The sequence below is a fragment of the Chiloscyllium plagiosum genome, unplaced genomic scaffold (genome assembly GCF_037043375.1).
Source record: "Chiloscyllium plagiosum isolate Xiang-an unplaced genomic scaffold, Cpla_swu_hap1 HiC_scaffold_5, whole genome shotgun sequence".
Classification (NCBI taxonomy): Eukaryota; Metazoa; Chordata; class Chondrichthyes; order Orectolobiformes; family Hemiscylliidae; genus Chiloscyllium; species Chiloscyllium plagiosum.
In genome coordinates, this window is record NW_028270143.1 from 128,297,342 (window position 1) to 128,324,996 (window position 27,655).

Here is a 27,655-nt window from a genome sequence, read left to right on the forward strand (position 1 = left end):
CTTGTCCTTTTATGTCTCATTTATTCCTTCAATTCATCTACCCTTTGGTTCCTTCTCTTCATTTCAGTTTCTGCACCTAGTTTGATTATATTCATTGACCTGCCTCCCAGGCCCCTCTAATTATTACTTTAATCAATGGTAGATACCAAAACTAGCTTTCAATTCCAGATTTTTTAAATCAATTAATTTAGATTAGATTAGATTACTTTACAGTGTGGAAACAGGCCCTTTGGCCCAACAAGTCCACACCGACCCGCTGAAGCGCACCCACCCAGACCCATTCCCCTACATTTACCCCTGCACCTAACACTACAGGCAATTTAGCGTGGCCAATTCAACTAATCTGCACATTTTTGGAGTGTGGGAGGAAACCGGAGCACCCGGAGGAAACCCACGCAGACACGGGGAGAATGTGCAAACTCCACACAGTCAGTCGCCTGAGGCGGGAATTGAACCCGGGTCTCTGGCGCAGTGAGGCAGCAGTGCTAACTGCTGTGCCACCGTGCCGCCCACAATGATTAGATTACTTACAGTATGGAAACAGGCCCTTCAGCCCAACAAGTCCACACCAACCCACAATGCCTAACACTACAGGCAATTTAGCATGGCCAATTCACCTAACCTGCACATCTTTGGACTGTGGGAGGAAAGCAGAGGAAATCCACACAGACACGGGGAGAATGTGCAAACTCCGCAAAGTCAGTCACCTGAGGCAGGAATTGAACCCGGGTCTCTGGCACAGTGAGGCAGCAGTGCTAACCACTGTGCCACCGTACCACCCCTATAAAGATCGCATGGCTAACACATCCTTGTCAATACAAGTGCACATTAACAAATTAGATTAGATTAGATTACAGTGTGGAAACAGGCCCTTCGGCCCAACAAGTCCACACCGACCCGCTGAAGCGCAACCCAGCCATACCCCTACATTTACCCCTTACCTAACACTACGGGCAATTTAGCATGGCCAATTCACCTGACCCGCCCATCTTTGGACATTGGGAGGAAACCGGAGCACCCAGAGGAAACCCACGCAGACACGGGGAGAATGTGCAAACTCCACACAGTCAGTCGCCTGAGGCAGGGATTGAATCCAGGTCTCTGGCGCTGTGAGGCAGCAGTGCTAACCACTGTGCCACTGTGCCGCCAACCAGTTTGTTAAATCATTGAATATAAATTCCACTTTCTATCATGCTTCTTTATATACATGAAAAAGAAGGGAGAAGTCAAAGTAAACATAGGTCTCTTTGAAAATGAATCTGGAGAGATGGCCACAGGGAACAAAGAAATGGCAGCAGAGTTAAGCAGATATTTTGCATTAGTTTTTATGGTAGAATATACTTTGAACCTCTCATTAATACTAAAGAAAACAGAAGGAATTAAGTATCAACATCACCATTACTGAAGAAGGTAATATGAGATAAACCAATGGGGCTAAAGGTGGATAAGTCCTCTGGCCCTGATGGCATGCATCCTGGGATCCTAAAAGTGGCAACTACAGAGATAGTGGATGCATTGGTCGGAGGAAGGAAGCTATTGCAATTCAATTCCAGACCCACAGCATTGTGGTTGATTCTTAATTGCCTTCCAGTCAATTAGGAATGGTCAATAAATGGTGGCCTAGATACCTACATCCAATGAATGAAAAAAATGATTCATCTAATCAATATGGAGATCAAAATTGCCCATGTGTATTGTAGTATTTTCTTATAAACTGCATTATTTCCTGATTTATGTTTTGTCTTATACTGTATCTATGTCTGGGGCCTATGAAGTACTCAGCAATAACTTCTTTTTCTCTGCTATTTGTTAGCTCCAAAATGTCTGTACATTTTGATCCTCTGAAGTAAGATAATTTCTCCCTACTGTCCTTACCTCATACTTTATTAACAGAGATGCTCCACCCACTTGATCCTTTCTTCCTATCTTTGAAAAATGTGAGATGCCCTTGAATATTCAAGTTCCAGCTACAGTCAGCTTTCAACCAATGTAATGGCTTTCATATCACACTCATTTATTTCGACTTGTGCTGGATTAATTTGTCTCATTATGAATGCTGGCTGCATTCAGGTAAAGACCCTCTCACTCTGTCTTTTTTGCTAGCACACTCTTCTGTTTGTATATTCTGTTTGTTTCTTTCATACTGTTTATCATTAGTTGCATCCTTTCATTGATGATTGCCTTGTCTTTTCTTTTTAACTTTCAAAAATTTTTAACTCTCAAAACATTCGTCTCTCCTGTGCATCCGGGACTTTGGGCTTCATAAGTGGCGGTGTTGAGTTTGAAAAACGGAAGTCCCACAGACCCTTTCCAGATCCCTGGTTAGGTAACTACTGGAGTACTTTGTTTACTTCTGGTCACCACACTTTCAGAAGGATATGAGGATCCTTGAAATGGTGCAGTGGACATTTCCTAGAATGGTTTTAGTGATAAGGGATCTGACTACAAGGTGAGAGTGGAGAAACTGGGGCTTTTCCCTGTGGAGCAAAGGGGATTTGAAGGTTAAGGCAGCAAAGAAAAGCTGTTCCCATTTGCTGATTCCCAGAGGAGCAGAGGTCATAGCTTCAAGGTTTTGGGAAATAGATACAGGAGACGTACAAGGAAGAACCTTCTTTCACCAGCCAAGTCACACAACACCAGGTTATATTCCAACAGGTCTATTTAAAATCTCAATCTTCGAGGCACTGTTCCTCCACCTGATGAAGGCGCGGTGCTCCGAATGCTTGTGATTTTAAATAAACCTATTGGACTATAACCTGGTTTCATGTGAATTCTGACTTTGTCCACCTCAGCCTAACACCATCATCTCCACATCATGATTAAAGCCAGCTGCAGATATTAAAATCAACATTTCATAATTAAATCTGGGAATAATAATGCATTCGGCATTATTAAATTCTGACTTTGTTTGGAAAGGTAACGGCTTTTAAATCTTGGATTTTTTTTGATGTACAAGTGTCAACTAACAGCTTCCATTTTTTGTTTTACAGCATTATCACAGACATGCCCAATGAGTGGTGGGCAGGCTCCTCCATCAAGGCTACGCCCACCTTGTAAGTACCAAGAAAGGAAACTTGGAATGAAGGATTCTTGAGACCTTTTGTCAAACTGTAGCAATTTTAAACAAACAAGGCCAAAGGTTCCACTGAAGCCTACCAGATACTTTTCTGTACAAAAATACGTTCCCTGCGAAGCAAAATATCGTATTAACTGCGAAGTAATCGGTGTTGTGCAGTTTAACTGTTAATTTGCACTGAGTCTGTTAAACTCTCTCCCAGTGTATTTCTTGGACATTAATTTCTATGTAGGCTCCTGAGCAGAAAACCCATGAAATTCAGTGGAATGTCAACTTCCCATCCTGCCAGATATAACTCTGGTCAATGGGGGTAACATTGGACAAGAGTAAAATCAACATTGTATTTGATCCTGTGAATTTCTCATTGAATGGATACAGTTTCACTTACACTCTCACTACTGAGTGATTAATGCCTAACACACTGATAGACCTGAACTGTGAACTGACGTTTACAAAACACATTGTTTAAAAAAGTAAACAAACGAATAGAAAAAGGAATGACCATGATGGATTTCATTTGCTAGCAAATGAAACAGAAAGGGAACATGTTAATTATTCATAAAAGAACAAAAGAACTGCAGATGCTGGAAATCTGACACAAAAATAGAAATTGCTGGAAGATCTCTGCAGGTCTGGCAACATTTGTGGAGAGAAATCAGAGTTAATATTTTGGGTCCAGTGACCCTTCTTTGGAACTGTTCTGAAGAAGAGTCAGACATGATAATTGTTCAATGCTATTCCTGCATGAGTTCTATTAAAAATTTGTTTGAGATTTTTAATAATTAGAATTGGAATTTCTGTGCTTTCCTTTTATGTCTCATTTATTCCCTCAGTTCATCTCATCATTGGTACCTTCTGTTCATTTTACTTTCTGCACCAAGTTTGATTATATCCATTGCCCATCTCCCATGTCCCTCTAATTATCTCTCAATCACTACTTTCCCCGGTTAAGAAAAGGTTTCTAAACAAATTATAAAATTATTGTGAGTTATGGAGTATCTCCTTAAATCAAAAGTGGGTATTGTTGGTAAGGCTTTTATGATCCTTTCTCAATTGCTCTGGAACTGAATGCCTTACTCAGTGATTTCAGAAGTCAGTTAAGAGTCAACCACATTGCCAAGGATCTGGAGTCACGTGTAGCCCAGACTAGGTAAAGAAGGCAGATTTCCTTACCTGAAGGACATAAATGAACGAGATAGGTTTTTTTTAATAATCAATGAAAGATACAAAACTAGCGTTCAATTCCATTTTTTTTAATCAATTGATTGAGCTTGTTAATTCATTGAATGTAAATTTCACTTTCTATTATGCTTCTTTAAAAAGCATGTAAAGAAGAAGGGAGAGGTCAAAGTAAGCATAGGCCTCTTTGAAAATGAATCTGGAGAGATGGTTACTGGGAACAAAGAAATGGCAGAAGAGTTAAGCAGATATTCTTTATTAGTTTTTACGGTAGAAGATACTTTGAACCTCTCATTAATACTAAAGAAAACAGAGAAGGAATTAAGTATCAACATCACCATTACTGAAGAAAGTAGTATGAGACAAACCAACGCAGCTAAAGGTGGATAAGTCCCCTGGCCCTGATGGCATGCATCCTGGGATCCTAAAAAGGGCAGCTACAGAGATAGTGGATGCATGGCTGTAATTTTTCAAAAATCCTTAGATCTGGAGAAGTACCAGAGTACAAGAATGTGCAGGTTAGGTGCATTGGCCATACTAAATTGCCCATAGTCTCCAGGGATATGCAGTCTCGGTGGATTAGCCATTGGGAAATGCAGGGTTACAGTGATAGGGTGGGGGGTCTGTGTGGGATGCTCATTGGAGAGTTGGTATGGACTCAATGGACCGAATGGCCTTCTGCCACGCTGTAGGAATTCTACTATGATTCTATAATTAGAAAACTACCAATGTGATACCCCTATTCAAATAGTGACGGAGGCAAAAAGAACCTAGCTATAGGCTGTTTAGCCTAACATCTAATGTTGGAACCAATTATTAAGGAAGCAACTGCAGCAAATTTGGAAAATCATAATCTAATTTAAGCACTGTCAGCACGGCTTCATTGAAAGGAAAATTATGTCTGACTAATCTATTGGAGTTTTGAGAGGAAGTCTCAACCAGAGTGGACAGAGGGGAGACAGATGTGTTGTATTTGGAATTCTAGAAGGCTTTCGACAAGGTAAGCTTTCACAAAAGCTTACGGTCATAAGACAGGAGCCCATGATGTTGGAAGAAGTATTTTGGCATGCAAAGAGACTTGTCTAATGGGTAGGAAACAGCGAGTGGGATAACAGAATATTTTTCAGGTTGGAAAACTTTAACTAGGGGACAGGGATCACTGCTGGGACCACTGCTGTTTACAGTATATAATAATGATTTGGAGGAAGGAAGCTATTGCAATGCAATTCCAGACCACAGGATTGTGGTTGACTCTTAATTGCCTTCCAGTCAATTAAGAATGGTCAATAAATGGTGGTCTAGACACCCACATTCAATGAATGAAAAAAAAATTCATCTAATCAATATGAAGATCAAAATCTCCCATGAATATTGTAGTATTTTCTTACAAACCTCATTATTTCTTGATTTATGTTTTGTCTTATACTGTATCTATGTCTGGGGTGTATGAAGTACTCAGCAATAACTTCTTTTTCTTTGCTATTTGCTAGCTCCAAACTGCCTGTACATTTTGATCCTCTGAAGTAAGATAATTTCTCCCCACTGTCCTTACCTCATATTTTATTAACAGAGATGCTCCAGCCACTTGATTCTTTCTTCCTATCCTTTCAAAATGTGAGATACCCTTGAATATTCAAGTTTCAGCTACAGTCAGGTTGCAACCAATGTAATGGCTTTCATATCACACTCATTTATTTCGACTTGTGCTGAATTAATTTGTCTTATAATGAATGCTGGCTGCATTCAAGTAAAGAGCCTCTCACTCTCTTTTTTACTGTTTTTCCCCATTCTGATCTTATTTGCTAGTGCACTCTTCTGTTTGTATGTTCTGTCCCTTCCTTTCATACTGTTTAGCATTAGTTGCATCCTTTCCTTGATTATTGCCTTTTCCTTTCTTTTTAACTACAAAAAGTTTTCACTCTCAAAACGTTCATCTCTGGTGTGCATCTGGGACTTTTGTCTTGAAAAACAGTGAGGTCATCCAGAATCTTTCGATATCCGTGTTTAGGCAACTACTGGCGTACTTTTTTCACTTCTGGTCACCATACCTTTGGAGAAATATGAGGATCCTTGAAATGGTGCAGTGGGCATTTTCTAGAATGGTTTTAGTGATGAGGAATCTCACTACAAGGTGAGAGTGGAGAAACTGGAGCTTTCTTCCCTGGAGCAAAGGGAATTTGAAGGTTAAGGCAGCAAAGAAAAGCTGTTCCCATTTGCTGATTCCCAGATGAGCAGAGGTCATAGCTTCAAGATTTTGGGCTATAGATACAGGAGATGTAAGAGGAAGAACTTTCTTTCACCAACCAAGTGGTAATGACCTGCAATGTGCTGCCTGTGAAGGTGTTGGTTACAGAAAGCATCAATAATTTCCAAAGGAAATTAGATGGGGCTTGACAGAAATGAAGTTACAAAAGTACAAACAAGGAATAAAAGCCGGCCACTGTGGCCCTATTGAGCATTCAGTAAGCCATGGCTGATCTGATTTTAACCTCAACTCTGTATTCCTGCATATCCTGATAATCTCTCACACCTCAGTCATCAAAAATCTATCGAACCCTGTCTGAAAAATATTTAAAGATTTTGCTTTCACTGCCTTTTGAGGAAGAGAATGCCAACGAGTCACAATCCTCTGAGTAAAGACAATGTTTCCTCTTCTCTGTTTTAAATGGCGCAGCACCCCCACACCCTTATTTTTAAACTATGTCCCCTAGTTCTAGATTCTCCCACAAGAGGAAACATATTTTCATCATCCACCAGGTCAAGTTCCCTCAGGATCTCTCTGTTCTAATTAAGTCACCTCTGACTGTTCTAAATTCCAAAGGATACAAGCTCCGCCTGCTCAGCCTTTCCTCAGGAGGCAATCCGGTATATTTCTAATAAATCTTCTCTGAACTGTTTCCAATGCACTAACGTCCTTTAGTAAGTATGGTAACCACTACTCCAAATACATTCTCACCAATATCCTGTATAACTGAAACATAACCTCCCTGCTCTTGCATTCATAAAAGACATCTGTTTGAGAATAGAAATTTTTTGAGAAATGCAGCAGACAAGATAGTAATGTAGCAAGAGGGAGTGAGCAGGTTATGAGCCTGCCTGTATTATTCAGCAGAAAGCTAGCATGATTCCAATGGCTTCAGTATGTGTCTTATGACATTTAGTTAGAGAATGAACTGAGCAGAGATTGAAAATATGGCTCTGAAACTGGCAATCCATTCCCTCTCTTTCTTCCCACATCAACTCTGTTGTGTTTGCCTCTCACTTTCTGGTCAATCCGTGAGAGAGGTAAATGAAGTAAATATGACCTGGTAAAGAACGTCTTTCACTGGGGAGAAACGTCCGGTGACTAAAAGCTCTGTTGATAAAATAATGTTCTACTGTTGCAAAGAAGTTGTTACTTGTTTATATGTTTGCGTAACAATTACTCAGTATCACTGTATCTGTGCATTTGTAATTTTCTTTCAATCTACAAATGAATACTAATTAATGTATTTCTTTGTAAATGCCAGCTATGAATATGGGCCAATCAATGCTCAATGAGAGCATGATAAGACCAAGAGGGAGAGGTGCCATGGGGCAACCTGATTTTATGCAGCCACAGTTTGGAATGCGTAAGTACAAACTGAAGAGAAACATGACTCTGAACTGAAGGACTGTGTGTGAGGTATTACTGAATTGATAATGTTACTGGACCAGTAGTCTAGGACAAATGCTCTGTAGAATTCCCATTAAATTTACTTTGCATCATAACTAACAAAAGGATGTTAAATTCAATTAATTAATTCCTGGCTCTCTAGATTAACAAACCACCGATTATAACACTAGGCATCACCTCCCCTTATGCTGTGGCACTTCGTGCCGTCTTTGGTGAGGATGGTAAGGTCCTCATCCCTCACACCCAAGAACAACCATGCCATCCTGTGTGCTTCCATCACCCCCACAGAAACTGTATGCCATGCCTGTCTTTGTACTACAGCCAGCGACACCCAGAAGGTTATCTATGGGCCCACAACACAAACCATTCCACAGCTTTAAACAGCCCTGGTGAAAATCAGAAAGCCAGGGAATGGGGCTGACTGTCCTGGAATCAGGACCTAGTCCCATTTTTAAAGGGCTATTGTATTATGTCAGCTTGGCAAAATCCTGGCCACTGACTCTAGATCACATCGTGGCATTGAATCTGATCAAGGAAAAGAAACATCCTGCTGAATGCCACATAGCCCTTCCCTGTGTCAGTGAATGAGTTGAACACCACTTGGAATAAGTGCTGAGGATAGCAAGATCACAGAACTAATCTAGGAAACCTCAGTATCTTTCAAAAGGAGTGGCTCAGTAGCATCACTACTGCATGAGCTGCCCATAACAGGGCACAACTTAGGTGATTGGAGAATGAACATGAGGAGAACTATTCACTTGATTTTACCTTCACCGATCTAACTGACGGAGAAGCATTCACCCATAACAGTTTTCACAGGAGTAACCGCCACATCTTCTTTATGGAAATGACGTCCTTTCTGCACTGGTGGTACCCTCCACTGTGTTGTCTGGCACTGCTACCATCCTAAATATCAAAATGTCGATAAGCCAAATGGCCCAATTCTGTTCCTGTGTCTTGCAGTCTTTTATGAAGAGGATTTTTTTCTTTAAGAGAGTAGTGAATCTGGGATAATTTTTACTGCAAAGGGATTTTGAGGCTGGGTCATTACTTATATTTAAGGCTATGATAGTCAGATTTTCAATCACTAAAGGAATCAAGAGCGACAGGGAAAAGGTAGGAAAGTAGATTGGAGGGTTAGCAGGCGAAAGTGAGGACTGCAGATGCTGGAGATCAGAGTCAAGATTAGAGTGGTGCTGGAAAAGCACAGCAGATCAGGCAGCATCCAAGGAGCAGGAAAATCAATGTTTCAGGCAAAAGCCCTTCATCAGGAATGGCAGAGGATTAGCAGATCAGTCATGATCTCATTGAATGGCAGAGTAGACTCAGTGGGCTGAAGAGCCTACATCTCCTCCTTTGTTTTATGGTCTTCGGGTTTCATTTATAATACAACTAAATATGGGGAAATGACTTTGTTCACACCACTAGTTCACTTTACTATCCTCAAGCAAATTGAGGAGGTGAGAAAGAGGAATTTGTACTATTGAGACTTTGTTGATAAAGAACGAAGGCTTAAATCTTGCACTACGGATCATCATCATTGCAAAATAGATTATCACCATCAGATGGATTTGAGATTAAAAATATAACATCCAAACCAATCTCAGAAATTACAACCAAACATTAATGAGAATGACCACGATAAAGATAATCAGTGTAAAAACAGCAACAGACAAACTAGGCTAGAAATTGTAATAAAAGGCGCAGAGCATGACAGGACTCGAGCTACAGTCTGAGAGACAAGGAGGTTAACAGGGAGAAGGAATGATGCTGGAAAAGAACAGCAACCAAAATCATAAAGATTGAGAGAGATCAAGAGTTGAAAAGAAGAAATTGTAATGCATTTTAATATCATTGAATGAACAGAGATGTGTGACTGTTCCTTAGAAGAAGAGGAAGAGGAAAAAACATGTCTGCAACCATTTAGTAAAGGAGCACTTGCACCCAAGAAAGCCAGAGTGCAGAACATCCTAAATCTCAAAAGGAAACCTGATGTGATTGTAATGAGGTTAGCCAGGTGGACCTCACAGAATGTGTGTTTCCTGATTGGAGCTGTTAATCTAGTTCAATCAAGGAACCCTGGCTACCAAATGAAAACAGAAGTGAGGCCGGAGACCGGAAGTGGCCCGGGATAGTCCAGTCAGTATACAGGGCGACTGGGAGCTGGGTGGTTGATGACCAGCCTGGAGAAAAGCAGGCCTGGGGAGGGTCGGTCAGTACGCAGGGCAGCCAGAGACCGGAAGGCCGACAACTGTTCTGCAGGAAGGCTAGCCAAGGACAGTCTGATCAGTATGTGGTGCGGACAGGTGTCAGGTGGTTTATTTTAATAGCTATATTGGGACTGTGTTCTATGCAATGTTTCTGACTTCATTGCACTGTCTTGCCTGTGTTTGCTACTGTTATCTTTGAGATGAATGGAAGTGGGATTTGAGTTTGTCCACATTTCCCTGTAATCTGGTTTGGGATTTCGCTTTGCTGCCCTTTCCCCTGTAGATAGTGGGTTTCTTTGTGAACTGCTGCTTTCTGTTTATTGTTAATTGTATTTTGTACTGTTTAACAAAATAAATGAAAACAGAAGAGAATAAATAAGCACTAGTGCTATTAGGCAGTAGTGTGGGACTTACTTTTAAAAAAAACAGGTGATGAGAATCTCTTCAGGATTAAAAAATGACAACAGGAGTGTAGACATCCTGTTTATTCTGACAGCTGGCACTGAGGGAGCTGGATCAGTGTCAAGGAATTTCCAGTGGCTTAGTGACAGGATACCAGCCTCAGTGGAGTAATTTCACCTCTGTTCAGAATATGTCGTGAGTGTAGCTCTACAATTGCCTTCACACTCAAGTAGTGTTCCCCAAGCTCAGTTGAACTAGTGAAGGTGTTCACTTCAATTGGAATACCCTGCAACTCATATTCTCCACTTACTGCATTTTCCAATGATGAGGTCAGTTGTTGTGCCTGATAAAGTCTAGTTGGGCTTCCATTGGCGGGCACTTTTGCATGGTTCGAGAGTGTGATGCTGGAACCCGACTCTGATCTCCAGCATTTGCGGTCCTCACTTTCTCCTGCTCTTACATTGTTACATCATCAATCCTGTTATGGACCAGGCCGGACCGCCCTCAAAACATTTCAAGAAAGTAGTATGGACTCTAACTTTGCTAGTTGTTTTAAGCAGGTGTAATTGAATATTCCAGGAATGATGCAGCTGGCCCAACCGTTAAGTTTTAAACAAAACAGAATTTCTTTGCAAGATTACCGAATAAAAAAACAAACAAAAGAGAACAGAGTACAGAACAATTTAACCTCTCCGAAATCCCAAAAGATTATCCTAACTTAATGATGCTGTTCCAAATACTTGCAACAATCCCCATAAATACCCCTTAGCAAAAAAGGTAAAATCAAACACAAGGGTCTTACAGGAGAGATATCAGAGAGAGAGATGACAGACAGATTCAATGTGGAATACCTTCTTCCATAGAGCTGTTTCTTTAACCAGCAGCCTCAAAACAAACTGACTGCTTTCTCTCAACAGCCAGACTGCTGAAACCCAAACCAAACTAAACTAAACCAGAGAAAAGCTGAGTTGGGAGAACGGGCCACTCCCCTTTCATTGTACGAGTTTTTCTTTAAAACTTGAAAGCATTCTCAAGTAGTTAAACCCAGACTTTTCGGACTTTTACAATCCCACTTGGAAAAAAAAGCCAAGGATGCCATAACCTTGTTAAAGGAGTAGCATTGTCACAATCCAACATATTGAATGGGTCTCTCAGCATCTCATTAAAGGTGAAACCAAAGTCACTATGCCTCTGTCAGTCGTCTTAACCTAGTCAAAAATTCTGATATGGATTCCTCTGGTTCTCAAATTGCCAAGTAAAAACAATAGCATCTCAGAATTAGATGAGGCTTGGAGTTGTGATATTCCTTAACTAAATTTGTCAACTTTTGAAAGGTTTTAGTATCCAGTACCTCAGGAAAAGTTAGGCTCCTAATACCTGTAAAAGCTGTGTGTCCACAAGCTATCAGGAAAATTACTTATTACTTTTCATCTGCTGCAATATCATTTGCCTGGAATGATATTGATATCATGGAATGATATCATTCTTTCAAAATGCTGGGTCCAGTCTTCAAGAACAGATTTGAACAAATGAAGTTTTCTAATATCACCAGGATGCCAGAAATGTTTACTCCAACTCAAAGACTATTGGTACGAGTGAGTTTACATGGGAACGTGCTTTACTTTTGTCATCACTGAAATAACTCCACAGGGGCTGATATCCTATCACCAAGTCACCCTTAGTTTACACTAGAAAGTCCTTGACTTGTCCAGCTCCAAGATCTGGACTAATAAGTTAATGTAATTGCTGCTGGTGTGCAGTCTTAAGACAGTAAAGGAGTCCTACTGAACTTCAATTGAATAAGAGAACTCAGAGGCCGGTATACACATCCTGGCAAGTCGCATCTACAGCTAGTTTGGAACAGTTAAATCATAACCAATTGTAATAAACATCTGGTTAAATGGTCATTTGGTTCTAATGAAGTGGCTGTTTCAGTGATTGCAGAACCAGTCTTGAACAGAATTTGCTCGGGATTCCAAACCTTAAATTTGCAAGACCTCAGCTAGGTTGTGAGAAGCTTTATAGATTAAGGGTACACTTTGGTTCCAGTCTCTTATGAGATGCAGCTAGTTCAGTTTACAATAATTGTTGTAAAAGGCTCAGGCACAAGGCTGATGAGGCAAAATTGGTTGAAAAGATTAAGTAGATTGGCCAACATTTTTTAGTGAGAAAATGGCTGCCTGAATGAAGTCCTGTTTAATTTAGTACCTGGACATCTTTCAGGAGGGTTGAGGCTCTATCAAAGAAGCCAAGGTCACCTTCCAAATTGATCATGAGGCAATTAAACAATTCTCCAAAGCCAGTCTAGTGCCATTTGCCTAACAGGCAATAGCAGAGGCAGAAATAAGAAGGCTAGAAAGCGAAAGAATGACCAGACCAGTCCAGTTTGTGGAATGGGCAGCACTGGTCATGCCAGTTTTGAAGCCTGACGAATTGGTTTGCCTTTGTGGGGATTTTAAACAAATGGTAAACTGCTTTTTGCAGCTGGATAAATACCCAATCCCTCATGTAGCGGATTTATACACAAAGCAGGCAGGTGGTCTGTTCTTTATGAAGCAGGATATGAATTGTGCGTACTAGCAATTACGGTTAGATGTGGATTCCCAGAAAGATGATCCAATTAACACCATAAATGTTTGTACCAAGTTACGAGACACCATTTAGGGTATCGACATCCTGTGCAATTTTCCAGTAGATGAGGGTGAACATTTTGCAGAGCGCCATTTATCTAGATGACGCGCTAATAACAGGGAAGACCAAAAAGGAGCACTTGGAGAACTTGAAAACAGTCCTTAGAGACATTTCTCCCAGGCAGATGTACACTTTTTAAGGTGCCCCAAATGACATACTTGGGCTCCTGAATCAACAATACCAGGTTACATGTGTTGGAAGATATAGTGAAGGTGATCAAAGGTGCCCGGCTCCCATGTTTCCACAGGAGCTTAGGTCTTTTCCTGGGCTAATGAATCATTATACAAGCTGGCCTCCATCCTGGCACCTTTGCATGAACTCCTATAAAAGGGTCAGCCTTGGCCATGGTCATGTGGCCAACTCATAGCTTTCAGGGAAGGGAAGAAACAGCTGTTATCCTTTAAGGTGTTGCCACAGTATGATCCCAAGTGAAATACAGTATTGATATGTGATGCCTTCCCCTATGGTATTGGGGTAGTATTCGCTCATAAGTGTGCAATGATGGTACTCCTTTAGCAAGGTTGTGTTGTTCCTGGTGTTTTTCAAAAGTGTTTTATGACACAGGTTACAAAATGCATGGCTTGATCTACTTGAAGAAGCTTTTAAGTAAAAACAAACACTTGTATAATGAAAAGGGATTGGCCAGTTCTTCCAACTCCGCTTTTTTCTGGTTAGTTTAGTTTGGGTTTTAGCAGTCTGGCTATTCAGAGCAAGCAGCTGGTCAAAGAAACAGCTACATGGAAGAAGGGGTTCCATGCTGAATCTCTCTGCCATCTCCCTCTGTCTGATATCGCTCTTTTGTTTGTGTTTCATTCGGGAATCTTGCAAATAAATTCTGTTTTGTTTAAAACTAAGTGTTTGGGCCACTGCATCACTCCTAGAATACCCACTCTACACCTGCCTAAAACAACTCGCAAAGTTAGGATCCGGGTTACGTTGTTGAAATATTTTGAGGGAATCTGGCCTGGTCCATAACAGTTGGCCCAAAGGAATGCCAATAGCATTTAGATCCAGGACTTTGGCTTAATGCAGTGCGTAAATATGCCCAGCCAGGGAAAGAATGTTTGGCAGTCATATTTAGAATCAGGGAGTTTCACCATTACCGTTATTGATGTAAATTTGTAATAATAACAGACCACAGAGCCTGCCTGTGTCTACTTAATGAGGACAAGGCAGTGCTGCCCACAGCTTCAGGCCAAATTCAGCAGTGGGCTCTAATACTAAGTGTGTGTAAATAAATGTTGGAACACGGGGAGTCAAAATCATGAAAGCAGATGGATTGGGCTGCCTCCCACTGACAGATACGCCAATGGTGGTGCCGTCATCTGGAAGAGTCCGTGATGGTTTTAAGTTTTCTGGACACACTTCCAGCCAAAGCTGACAATATTAGACTTTGGACATAGAAGGATCAGGACCTAGCAAAACTGAAACTGCTGGTAGTGATGGGGAAGACCAAAGGGCCATCACAACCAGAATTTAAACCATTTTGGACCTGGAGAGACCAGATCACTGTAGAGGATGGCATATTATTATGGGGAGTGGAAGTGTTTGGTCAGACCAAAGGTTGCCAGGATCATCCAGGGGTTTCCAAAAGATGTTGGTGAGAAGTTATATCTGTTGGCCAGGCTTAGATGCAGACATAGCTGTGTTGGTGGAGCAGTGCCCATGTTGACAACAAGGACAAAAATTACGATCAGCAGTTCCCCAAATTCATGAGAATGGCCAGGTAAACACTGAACTCGAGTACATGTCGACTCTGCATGTCCTTTCATGTGCTCAATTTTCTTAGTCATGTAGACACCAAATTGTCTGGATGTGCATAGAGTTCATTCATCAAACATGGGAAAGACAGTAGAAAAACTGTCTGCATCTTTTGCAATACACAGTCTCTCGGAAGTGTTGGTCATAAATAACAGACCATTGATTACCAACAGGGAACTTGAGTATTTCCTGAAGTCGAATAGCATTCGACATATATGGACAGCTTCATACCATCCATTATCCGATGGCCTGGCAGAAAGAGCAGTTCACACTTTGAAGGCAGGCTTGAAGAAACAGTCTACAGCTTTGCTAGACACCAAACGTACCCAGTTCCTATTTGATTATAATATTACCCCTTATGCAACTATAGGAGTAGCTCCAGCATAGTTGCCACTGTAGAGAAAACTCTGCAACAGGTTAAACCTGATCTTCCCGGACCTGGCGGAGAGGGTAAAATGGGATCAGGAGTGCCAGTGCTGGATACTAGACTGCCATATGAGAGAGACGGTTTATTTCAGGGGACAAAGTTTGGTGTAGGAATCATGGGAATGGTCGTCGCAAGGTCAGGAAGAGTGACTTATAAGGTTCGGGTAGTAGCGATGGTCCTGAAAAGTCTGTGGATCATTTGAAAGCAATGAAGTTGCAGACAGTGCAGGACCAAAATGTGCCCTGCTCCTCAGAACTGTCAGAAAGGCAGTCAGAAATTGTTGGTTCTCCCTCTCTGTCAAGCGTTGAGGAGACCTCTGAATCTGAGATGGACACAGCCAATATTGCCATGTCAATGCCTTTGCTGCTGCAAGAAGAGGGTGAATTTCTCCCAAGATGTTCTGGGTGCAAGAGGCGAGCTCCTGTGCATTACATGCCACATGTATCAAACTCAGAGTTGGAGGAACCTGACCCACCGCTAGAACACCTCAGGAGATGCAACAAGGAAAAAGACCGACCTATATCCTCGGACTTAGAGGAGAAGGGATGTCGTGATTATAATGAGGTCAGCCAGGTGGACCTCATAGTATCTGAGTTCCCTGATTGGGGCTGTTAATCTGTTTATCCCTGTTAATCAGAGACCCGGGCTGACAAACGTAAACAGAAGTATCAGAGGTTCTGTTGACTGTGAGAGCGGTCTCTGAGGGAGCTGGATCAGTGTAACTAAAGGGTAACTTGGTGATGGGATGCCAGCCTCTGTGAAGTTATTTCAAGACCAGAAGCAGCACAGAGAGACTGGTCAAAGCACCACAAAGACTCACCCCATGTGGTAGGAGAAGATGAACCGAAAATGGGGACAGCACAGAAGATGGGAGATGAACAGTACTGAAACTATATACAGTGAAGATAATGTCATTGTCATAAGATTATATAAAGATAATTTGAAGGGAGCAAAGGCTCTGCCAGAGCTTTAAAATTGAAAACTTAGAAAATAGGAGCAGCAGAAAGCCAGTCAGCCCCTTTCGAGCCGACTGCAAATGTGCTTAATAAGCATTCAATCTAAGTGTCTTACAGAAAGTTGGGAGGCTAATTAGAGTACACAAGACAAAACAGTTTGAGCTAAATACTACATTTCCTATTCTCTTATTGATCACAGCCCCATCTGGCAGTCGTGCAGCAAGTAGGCGACCAGCTGGATCGAAAGTTTGCAAGATGCCTGCAAAACGAAGAACCTAATCATGTGAGTGTAAAACGTAACAAATAAAATGTAATATGGGTCAGGGAATTTCACAAAACAAGAATAAGCTTTAGATAGCCTGATGATGCAGTGCTATGCTAATACACTGATAACACGCCATCTGTTATAATAGATGTACATTCAAAGGCAGTGACCTTTGGAGGACAGGTGAGTTTTTCCTCTCATTCTTTCCTTCCCAAATCATCTCTATTACCCAGGCCATGTTTTGAGCCAACATAAGTTTTTAGTTGTAAGTTCCAGAAAAAGAAAATGATTGATTTGAATAACTTAAGGACCACTGAGCCCAGATTTGACCCATTGTGGCATGAATTAGACTGTTCAAAGTTTGTGAGAAGATTTGTAGCTTGGGTGCTCATTGCTGTGGTTCTGTTCGCCGAGCTGGAAGCTTTCGTTGCAAACGTTTCGTCCCCTGTGTAGGTGACATCCTCAGTGCTTAGGAGCCTCCTGTGAAGCGCTTCTGTGGTGTTTCCTCCGGCATTTATAGTGGCCTGTCCCTGCCGCTTCCGGTTGTCAGTTTCAGCTAGCTGTCCGCTGTAGTGGCCAGTATATTGGGTCCAGGTCGATGTGTTTGTTGATGGAGTTTGTGGATGAGTGCCATGCTTCTAGGAATTCCCTGGCTGTTCTTTGTTTCGCTTGCCCTATAATGGTAGTGTTGTCCCAGTCAAATTCATGTTGCTTGTCGTCTGCATGTGTGGCGACTAGGGATAGCTACATCAACTAGCCACGAAACGACACGACCAGCTATCCCTAGTCGCCACACATGCAGACGACAAGCAACATGAATTTGACTGGGACAACACTACCATTATAGGGCAAGCGAAACAAAGAACAGCCAGGGAATTCCTAGAAGCATGGCATTCATCCACAAACTCCATCAACAAACACATAGACCTGGACCCAATATACCGGCCACTACAGCGGACAGCTGAAACTGACAACCGGAAGCGGCAGGGACAGGCCACTATAAATGCCGGAGGAAACACCACAGAAGCGCTTCACAGGAGGCTCCCAAGCACTGAGGATGTCATCTAGACAGGGGACGAAACGTTTGCAACAAAAACTTCCACCTCGGTGAACAGAACCACAGCATGAATTAGACTGGTAAAATTTAAATTAATTCCAATGCGCCATCATCTAATATTTAATCCTGTGGCCTCCAAGAGACCCCACTTATCTACCAAGCCCACTTCTGGGCTCTAAGTCAGGTCAGTTTTAGGTAAACAAAAAAAAAGGAACAGAAGTGTGTATCTCATAATCTTTGTTTGTCTGTGGAACTGCTATTAACTTACCAAAATATCAACTTGTTCTCCAGGTTCTAGAAAACAGACAAAAAATAAGTTGAATGGACAGCACTTAGGTATGGTGAATGACTCACTTACCCATTCCGGACTCTGTCAATTTGTGGAACACCTGTGTACAGCATCTGCCTTGTGCAGTAATGTTAGCGAATGGCAGCGATCTAAACCCCTCTGTGGAATATGATTCTGTTCCATTCGGCTTATTGAAGGTTCTTCGGCCTAAGAAATCTCTTGACAAACAGCAAGCATCCAATGTTTATTTTGTAGATGTCGTTGGGTAAGCATCAAAATGCGAAGGGCTGTCACAGATCAACGTTGAGTCAATAAAACAATGTGAGGCAACAGATGATATCTGTGTACATTCTTTTAGATTTAAATATATAGTGAAGCCAATCCTTTTTTGGCAGATTCATGTCCAACCTAATTATGAACTCATCATTCAATGCTACTTAATTCCAATGTCAAATACTACTAACTTAAACACTAGTTTCCACCTAGTTTCCCTACAGGGCTTCAGCAACACATTTGCTGACATAAGTCCTTAAACAGAATCCCTGCAAACCTACTGTCCCTATGTGCAACAACACCATGTTTGTCTCTTAAAAAATATTCATGACTTATTCTCCGAACAGTAATGGATGTCATTGTAAAGCCAGCATTTGTTGTCCATCCTGATTGCCCTAAAGCAATTTCAGAGCTTTCAGGAGCCAACCACAGAACTGTGGGTCTGCAGTCACATGGACACCAGACCTTCCCTAAATAATATTAATGAACCAGATCAATTTTTATGACAACTGATAATAATTCATAGTCACTATCACCAAGACTGTCCTTACATTTCAGATTTATTAATTTAATTGATATTCTACCTGCAGACATGATGGGATTTGAACCCATGCTCCCAGATCATTAGCCTGGGCCTGTGGGTTTCTCGCTTAGCGATATCACTACAACACCACCATCTCCCCTTCAAGCAAGCTGAGGTGTAATTACTGAGGTGGAGGAAATCCAGACTGAGCTAAAAAGCTTTCAGTTGGAAAAACCTCCAGTGGCTTAAGTCATACATGACACAGAGGTTGTTGGAGGTCTATCATTTATGATGTTAAGTATCAAATAACCACCGTTTCCAGCAAGAAAATGTCACCCAACTGGATTTCATGGCACCCTTGCCTAGCTGCTGACCATCAATTTGTTGAGGTCACTACTGTCCAGATGGTTATGAACTGAGCCAAAATGGCCATGATTTAGTGGAGGTACCCTGTGATGGTCAGCTCACAGATTTTAAAAACTTTCCAACTCCTAAACAAATTCAGAATAAGTCAAAAACTGAAATTGCTGGAGAAGCTCAGAGGTTCCTGAAGAAGGGTCACTGGACTCAAAATATTGACTCTGCTTTCTCTCCACAGATGCTGACTGACCTGCTGAGTTTTCCCAGCAATTTCTGTTTTTGTTTCTGATTTTCAGCATTTGCAGTTCTTAGTTTTACTCTAGTGAACGTCATTCTGTTTGATCAGCAACTCAATATCCACTCCTTCCCCAACTTCCCTATTGTTGGAGGAGATATTATCCACAGGTTTCATGCAGAAATACACATCAGTTCTGTCCTGCCGGATTGCCTTGATTCCTTGCAAATGATCTATCATCGCAACAGGTCAACGACAGACTCCCTGGCTCTACACTCATCCCTGGAACATCTGGATAACAACAATACCTCCTACTTTTAATTACTGCTCTGCCTTCAACACAAAAATTCCAACCAAAACTAATCCCCAAACTCTGAGACCTAGGTCTCTGTTCCACTCTCTGCAACTGGACCGTCGACTTCCTAACCCACATACTGCAATCAGTCAGGATAGGCAGCAACACCTCCTCCACAATAATCCTCAATAGCAGCACCCCTCCACAAGGATGCGTACTCAGCCCCCGACTGTAACCCCGTACAGTCATGACTGTGTGGTCAAATTTCGTCCTAGCTCCATCTACAATTTTGCAGATGACACCGTTGTAGGCCAGATCTTAAACAATGATGAGACAAAATACAGGAAAGAGAGTGCTTGGTAGCCTGGTGTAAAGATAAAATCTCTCCCTCAACATCAGCAAAATGAAAGAGCTAGTCATTGACGTCAGGAAGCATTGTGGAGGGCACATCCCAGTCTACATCAATGGAGCTGAGGTGGAGATGGTCAAGAACGTCAAATTCCTAGGAGTGACAATCACCAACACTCTGTCCTGGTCCGCTCATGTTGATGGGACGGTCAAGGGAAGGCGATGGTCTAGTGGTATTATCATTAGACTATTAATCCAGAGACTCAGGTGAGATTCTAGGGACCCAGGTTTGAATCCCATCATGGTGGAATTTAAATCAATTTTAAAAATCTAGAATTAAGAATATATTAATGACCATAAATCCAATGTCGATTGTCAGAAAAACCCATCTGGTTCACTAATAAGAAAGGGATGATCACCTTATTTGGATTGTATTATAGACCCCCTAATAGTCAGAGGGAAATTGAGAAACAAATTTGTAAGGAGATCTCAGCTATCTGTAAGAATAATAGGGTAGTTATGGTAGGGGATTTTAACTTTCCAAACATAGACTGGGACTGCCATAGTGTTAAAGGTTTAGATGGAGAGGAATTTGTTAAGTGTGTACAAGACAATTTTCTGATTCAGTGTGTGGATGTACCTACTAGAGAAGGTGCAAAACTTGACCTGCTCTTGGGAAATAACGCAGGGCAGGTGACAGGTGTCAGTGGGGGAGCATTTTGGGGCCAGCGACCATAATTCTATTAGTTTTAAAATCGTGATGGAAGAGGATAGACCAGATCTAAAAGTTGAAGTTCTAAATTGGAGAAAGGCCAATTTTGACGGTATTAGGCAAGAACTTTTGAAAGCTGATTGGAGGCTGATGTTCGCAGGTAAAGGGACGGCTGGAAAATGGGACGCCTTCAGAAATGAGATAACAAGAATCCAGAGAACATAGAACATAGAAAAATACAGCACATTACAGGCCCTTTGGCCCTCGATGTTGCGCCGATCCAAGCCCACCTAACCTACACTAGCCCACTATCCTCCATATGCCTATCCAATGCCCGTTTAAATGCCCATAAAGAGGGAGAGTCCACCACTGCTACAGGCAGGGCATTCCATGAACTCACGACTCGCTGAGTAAAGAATCTACCCCTAACATCTGTCCTATACCTACCACCCCTTAATTTAAAGCTATGCCCCTCGTAATAGCTGACTCCATACGTAGGAAAAGGTTCTCATGGTCAACCCTATCTAAACCCCTTATCATCTTGTACACCTCTATCAAGTCACCCCTAAACCTTTTTTTCTCCAATGAAAACAGCCCCAAGTGCCTCAGCCTTTCCTCATACGATCTTCCTACCATACCAGGCAAAATCCTGGTAAACCTCCTCTGCACCCGTTCCAGTGCCTCCACATCCTTCCTATAGTATGGCGACCAAAACTGCACACAATACTCCAGATGCGGCCGCACCAGAGTCTTATACAACTGCAACATGACATCAGGACTCCGGAACTCAATTCCTCTACCAATAAAAGGCAGTATGCCATATGCTTTCTTCACTGCACTATTTACCTGGGTGGCAACTTTCAGAGATCTGTGTACATGGACACCAAGATCCCTCTGCTCATCCACACTACCAAGTATCCGACCATTAGCCCAGTACCCCATCTTCTTGTTACTCTTACCAAAGTGAATCACCTCACACTTACTACATTGAACTCCATTTGCCACCTTTCTGCCCAGCTCTGCAGCTTATCTATATCCCGCTGTAACCTGACACATCCTTCCTCACTGTCAACAACTCCACCGACTTTCGTATCATCCGCAAACTTGCTCACTCAACCTTCTAGCCCCTCCTCCAGGTCATTTATAAAAATGACAAACAGCAATGGTCCCAAAACAGATCCTTGCGGAACACCGCAAGTAACTGCACTCCAAGATGAACCTTTACCATCAACTACTACCCTCTGTCTTCTTCCAGCCAGCCAATTCCTAATCCAAACCTCCAACTCACTCTCAATGCCATACCTCCGTATTTTTTGCAGAAAGTATATTCCTGTCAGGGTGAAAGGGAAGGCTGGTAGATATAGGGAATGCTGGATGACTAAAGAAATTGAGGGTTTGGTTAAGAAGTAGGAGCATACTTAAGAGTTGCTTTTCCAGCAACACACTCTCAACTCTGATCTCCAGCACCTGCAGACCTCACTATCACCATTAATTGCACTTTTATCCATTTCCATCTTACTCATTTCTTCCCTTTCTCAAATTGCAGAAATATTCACTCTTCCCTTGTATTGATGTTTCCACAACAACACAATTGACCAACAGGTAATCCCAAACTGATTGTACTTGACTGATCAGACTGAGCATGGCACTATCCCAAATAACATGGATATCCAGACTCTGGTTAAAGTACATACGTGTTCTCCTCTATGAAAAGCTGCCGGCCTTGCTCTCTGTGCTAAAAAGCAATGTAATCCACAGAGACTAACAATCTCCATCTGAGCCCTAATGAACCTGTGCTAAGATAGCAATGTAACCCACACAAAGACTTAGAGTCTATAAGTCAGTGCTGAAGTCAGTGAATATATGATAAGAAAGCAGAGTGCAGGGAAAATGGGGAAAAGGCAGGTAAGTGGATTTGAGGATTATCAGACCAACTATGATCTCACTGAATTGTGGAGCAGACTCGTATGGCCTACTTCTGTTCCTACCTCTTACAGTCTTATAGACTGAGGCTGACAATCTCCAAGAAAGTGCAAAGTGAGCACGAGGAAAGCAAACTAAGACCCATAACATGCATCCCATGTAAATGCATGAGATGCATGTTTATCACTGCATGTAATTCAACCTGTCATGTACGCTGTAAGTGTCCCTGAGCTGCAAAGCGAAGGGAGTATGAGTTACTCCAAGAACAGGTCTGATGATGTGGTGAAACTGACGGTTTTCTGATTCCGACTTGTGTGGGCAAAGAGTTGAGGAGGATGGTGGCTGTGGTGCACAGAGGAACGTTGTACTGAAGAAGCAGCTGCAGGGTGCCCAAGGTGAGGATTTATTGAGCTGCAGCCACCAAGTATCTGATTTAATTTTTTGAAATTTGCTTGGGAAGGAGAGGAGAGAATATGGATGTGGTATTTAAATAAGGTGAGCTGAATTGTTTTGAGGTGCAAATACATGAAGATAGGATAGTTGCTGCTTAATGCCAAAACTCTGAAGTATCAATCATGAAATTTTTGTCCTTTTGTTTCCTTCCTTTCCAGATTCTGATTTTTTTTTCAATTTTTCCATATTTTCCCACCTGCTATGCATTGCTTATGCCACACCAGGAAAGGGAAAGTTCCTTCCAGTGTCTATCACATTAATATAATTGGTACATAATTGGTATCAAGCGATAAACTACATTTTATTGAAGAGCTTCTTTCTTTCATCAATCAAATAGGTTTCCTCTACCACACTAGACCAAGGAGGCCCTGTAGATCCCTATCCTGATAGAGGATGGTGGCATCACATCTGCCTTCGAGTAAGCTTATAGTAGAGAATTCATAAAACAAGATGAACAATACAGGTTGTTCACCCAACAATGACATGAGTCTGACTGTTCCCTTTCCATTCTGTCACTCATGCCGTTGTCTCTTTTATATATGGTGACTTCTTCTGCCCATTGCAATACACTGTAGGCGAAAAGTTGCTAGCCCTGAAGGACATGGACAGTGGCAGGTCAGTTGCAGAAATGTGGCGACAATGGCAGTAGAAAGATTCTCAACGTCAAGAAGAATTCTGCAACACGTTTTGAGCAGTGAGAGGAGAATACCTTTCATGAGTGGAATATCTGGGATGCTGGAGAATCCAAAGAATCCCAGGAGGTCTTGGATGTGATGAGCACTTCTGCCATTGCTGAACAGAAGACAGTGCAAGCTACGGAAGCATGGTGCACAGCTAATGATGCAATCTGCAGATACAAGCATGAGTAATCTTGTTAGTCTCATGAACGGAAACCCTCCATTAAACTCCTCAAAATTGACACTGAGCTGATTTCTAGTAAAATTCAGCCAAGTAAATTCAAATCACAATTCAACAAGTTATACAGAGCCCTTGTCAGACTTGTGTAAAGTCAAGATTAGAGTGGTGTTGGAAAAGCACAGCAGGTCAGGCAGTATCCAAGGAGCAGGAAAATCATTTTTTTCTGCTCCTCGGATGCTGCCTGACCTGCTGTGCTTTTCCAGCACTACTCTAATCTTGACTGTAAACTCCAGCATCTGCAGTACCCACTTCCACCTAGACCTGTGTAGAGTTCAGTTCTGTAAACTGAACAAGAAAGGTATATGATACTTCAAGTGGATACAGCATGGATTTTCCTGAATGTTACCATGCATTAAAGAAATAAATGTCCAGGACGATGACATAAGGTTGATTTTATTCCATTAGATTTTCAAGACTGATGGAAAATTTGATCAGGATGAAACATGGTTGTCATTGCATAAACTAAATGCCCTTCAGAAGCTGACATTTATTTTGTTCATTCATGAGATGAGAATATAATTGGTTAGACCTAATTACCCAGAAGGCAGTTAAGAGTCAACCACATTGCTGTGGGTCTGAAGTCACATGTAGGCCAGACCAGGTAAGGATGGCAGTTTCCTTCCCTAAAGGACATGAGTGATCCAGATGAGGTTTTCCTGACAATCAGCAATGGATTCACAGTCATCATTAGATTCTTAATTCTAGATTTTTATTGAATTTAAATGCTACTATCTGCTGTAGCAGAGTTTGAACCTGGGTCCCCAGACGTTACCTGGATCTCTGGATTAACAGTTCAGTGATAATGCCACTAGGCTGTTTCTACTGCTGGAGTTACGAGTATTGAGTTGCGACTTGAGCTCCAAAGGTACAAGTTAGTGAGGGTACTCCGAAATGTTGGTAGGTCAGAAATTTGAAGATCTTGATCCAGTAATAATAAAGTCTCTTTCCAAGTTAGGATGGTGAGTGATATGGTGGAGAATTTAGAGGGTGTGGTGTTCCCATGGAGTTGTTGCCTTTACTTAGACAAATAGTAGAGAACATGACTTTGGGAGGTGATTGTTACTGCAGTACATTTTGTGAATGATACACATTGGAATTGTGGTGGAGGGAACAAAGATTGAAGGTAATGAATGCGATACAAAAAAAAACATGTTGTTTTGTCCTGGACGGAGCATCTTGAGTGTTGTTGCAGCAGCATTCATCCGGGTGACTAAAGAATATTCCAGCACACACCTGAATAATACTGCCTGGATATGGAATGTCATTGGGGAGTCAGGATGACACAACACTAAGACTACAAAACTGTGATGTGCAGAGATTGTGGTCTGTCCTGCAGAGCCCTTCCACACTTTGGTGTACTGTATCAGTGGGAGGATGGAGTCAATGATGATGACTTATATGATCAGTCATTTTTTGACTCTGGAGTAGTAAGTGATGATTCCACACAGCTTATGCTGTAGGCAATCTGTCTTTACAAGGGAGTGCACTGCTACTCAGGGCTGGGAGATGAGCAATGCATGGTCAAAGACAACAGCAACCTACAGGAACTTCAAAAGGATCAGCGGCAAAGGTAAATGTGGTGGCTGTCACTAAGGAGAAGATGGTGGGAAAGCTGAAAGATCTGGGAATAGATGTTCTCAAGGATATGTGTGACAGAAATGTGGAAGTTGCTGAGGGACCAATTGCTGATAGTGCTGGACAGGTTTGTCCCACTGAGGCAAGGAAGGGATGGTTAGTTGAAAGAACCTTGGGTGACAAGGGATGTGGAACATCTAGTCAAGAGGAAGAAGGAAGCTTACTTAAGGTTGAGGAGGCAAGGATCAGAAAGGGCTCTCGAGGGTTACAAGGGACTTAGAACAGACTTAGGAGAGCTATAAGGGGACATAAAAAAGGTTGAGCAGAAAGGATTAAGGAAAACCCTAAAGAATTTTACAGTTACGTGAGGAACAAGAGGATGGCCCGAATGAGGGTGGGGCCGATCAGGAATAGTGGAGATAACATATGCCTGGAGTCGGAGGACACAGGGAAGCTCCTTAATGAATACTTCGCTTCAGTTCTGGGTGTAGGTTTGCTCACTGAGCTGGAGGTTTCGTTTCAGACATTTCGTCACCATACTAGGTAACAGCTTCAGTGAGCCTCCGGACGAAGCACTGCTGATGTTTCCTGCTTTCTATTTATATGTTTGGGTTTCTGTGGGTTGGTGATGCCATTTCCTGTGGTGATGCCATTTCCTGTTCTTTTTCTGAGGGGGTGGTAAATGGGGTCCAAGTCAATGTGTTTGTTGATAGAGTTCTGGTTGGAATGCCATGCTTCTAAGAATTCTAGTGCATATCTCTGTTTGGCTTGTCCAGTAATGCAGAGACTCGAACAAACAGCTCTGCCAACCATCCAACCCAAACTTTTGATCCGCTACGTGGATGTCACCTTTGTCATCACTAAACGAAAGAAATTAGAGAAAACATTCAAGACTAACAATAATACCCTTACTGGCATAAAATTCACTAAAGAGGAGGAAAACAACAACAAACTGCCATTCCTAGATGTCGCAGTAGAGCAAACAGGAAATGAGGAACTTCAAACCAGCGTCTACAGGAAAACAGCACATACAGACCAAATATTGAACTACAGAGGCAATCATCCCAACACCCACAAATGAAGCAACATTAGAACATTATTTCAACGAGCTACCACACACTGCAGCACAGAGTAACTACGCAGAGCAGAAGAAAATTACCTGTATAGTGTATTCAAAAAGAATGGGTACCCAATGAACACAGTCCACAGATTTCTCAGCAACAAACCCAAACAAGCAGACAAACGCATCCAGAAACCCTAGCCACTCTCCACTACATCAACTACATCTCGGAAATGACTGCCAGACTACTCAGACCCCTTGGCATCATAGTAGTCCAGAAACCCACCAACACACTAAAACAGCAGCTAATGAACTTAAAAGACCTGATACAGACAACAAGCAAAACTAATGTCATTTACAAAATACCATGCAAGAACTGTAACAAACACTTCATTGGACAAACAGGCAGAAAATTAGCCACCAGGATACATGAACATCAACTAGCCACAAAATAACATAACCCTCTCTCACTAGTATCCTTGCATACAGATAAGGAAGGACACCACTTCGATTGGGACAACACATCCATCCGAGGACAAGCCAAACAGAGACATGCATGAGAATTCCTAGAAGCATGGAATTCCAACTGGAGGTCTATCAACAAACACATTGAATTGGACCCCATTTACAGCCCCCTGAGAAAAGGAACAGGAAATGACATCAACATATGAAATGACATCACCAGCCCAAGAAAACCCAAACGTATAAATAGAAAGCAGGAAACATCAGCAGTACTTTGTCCAGAGGCCCACTGAAGATGTTACCTCGTATGGTGACAAAATGCCTGAAATGAAACCTCCAGCTCAGCGAGCAAACCTACATCCAGAACCTCAACCTGAGCTACAAATCTTCTCAAAACTCGCTAACTTTGCTTCAGTATTCACTACTGAGAGGGACCTTGACGGTTCTGAGAATAGCGTGAAACAGACCGATACATTCAAACAGGTTGATTTTAAGAAGCAGGATGTGCTGAAAATTTTGAAATTCATGAGGATAGATAAATTCCCTGGGC

The 27,655-nt window shown here is 42.0% G+C and overlaps 1 protein-coding gene across 1 annotated transcript in view; it reads left to right on the forward strand.

Moving 5' to 3' along the window:
* The window catches only part of LOC122550340 (uncharacterized), a 121,326-nt gene extending 103,061 nt beyond the window's left edge, over nt 1-18,265 (forward strand). Inside the window, exons 11-14 of the mRNA XM_043691068.2 lie at nt 2,991-3,053; nt 7,765-7,866; nt 16,557-16,640; nt 17,971-18,265. Coding sequence (XP_043547003.2) covers nt 2,991-3,053; nt 7,765-7,866; nt 16,557-16,636 — 245 coding nt within the window. The 3' untranslated portion in view covers nt 16,637-16,640; nt 17,971-18,265. The remainder of the gene's footprint in view (nt 1-2,990; nt 3,054-7,764; nt 7,867-16,556; nt 16,641-17,970) is intronic.
* The last annotated feature ends 9,390 nt before the right edge of the window (nt 18,266-27,655 follow it).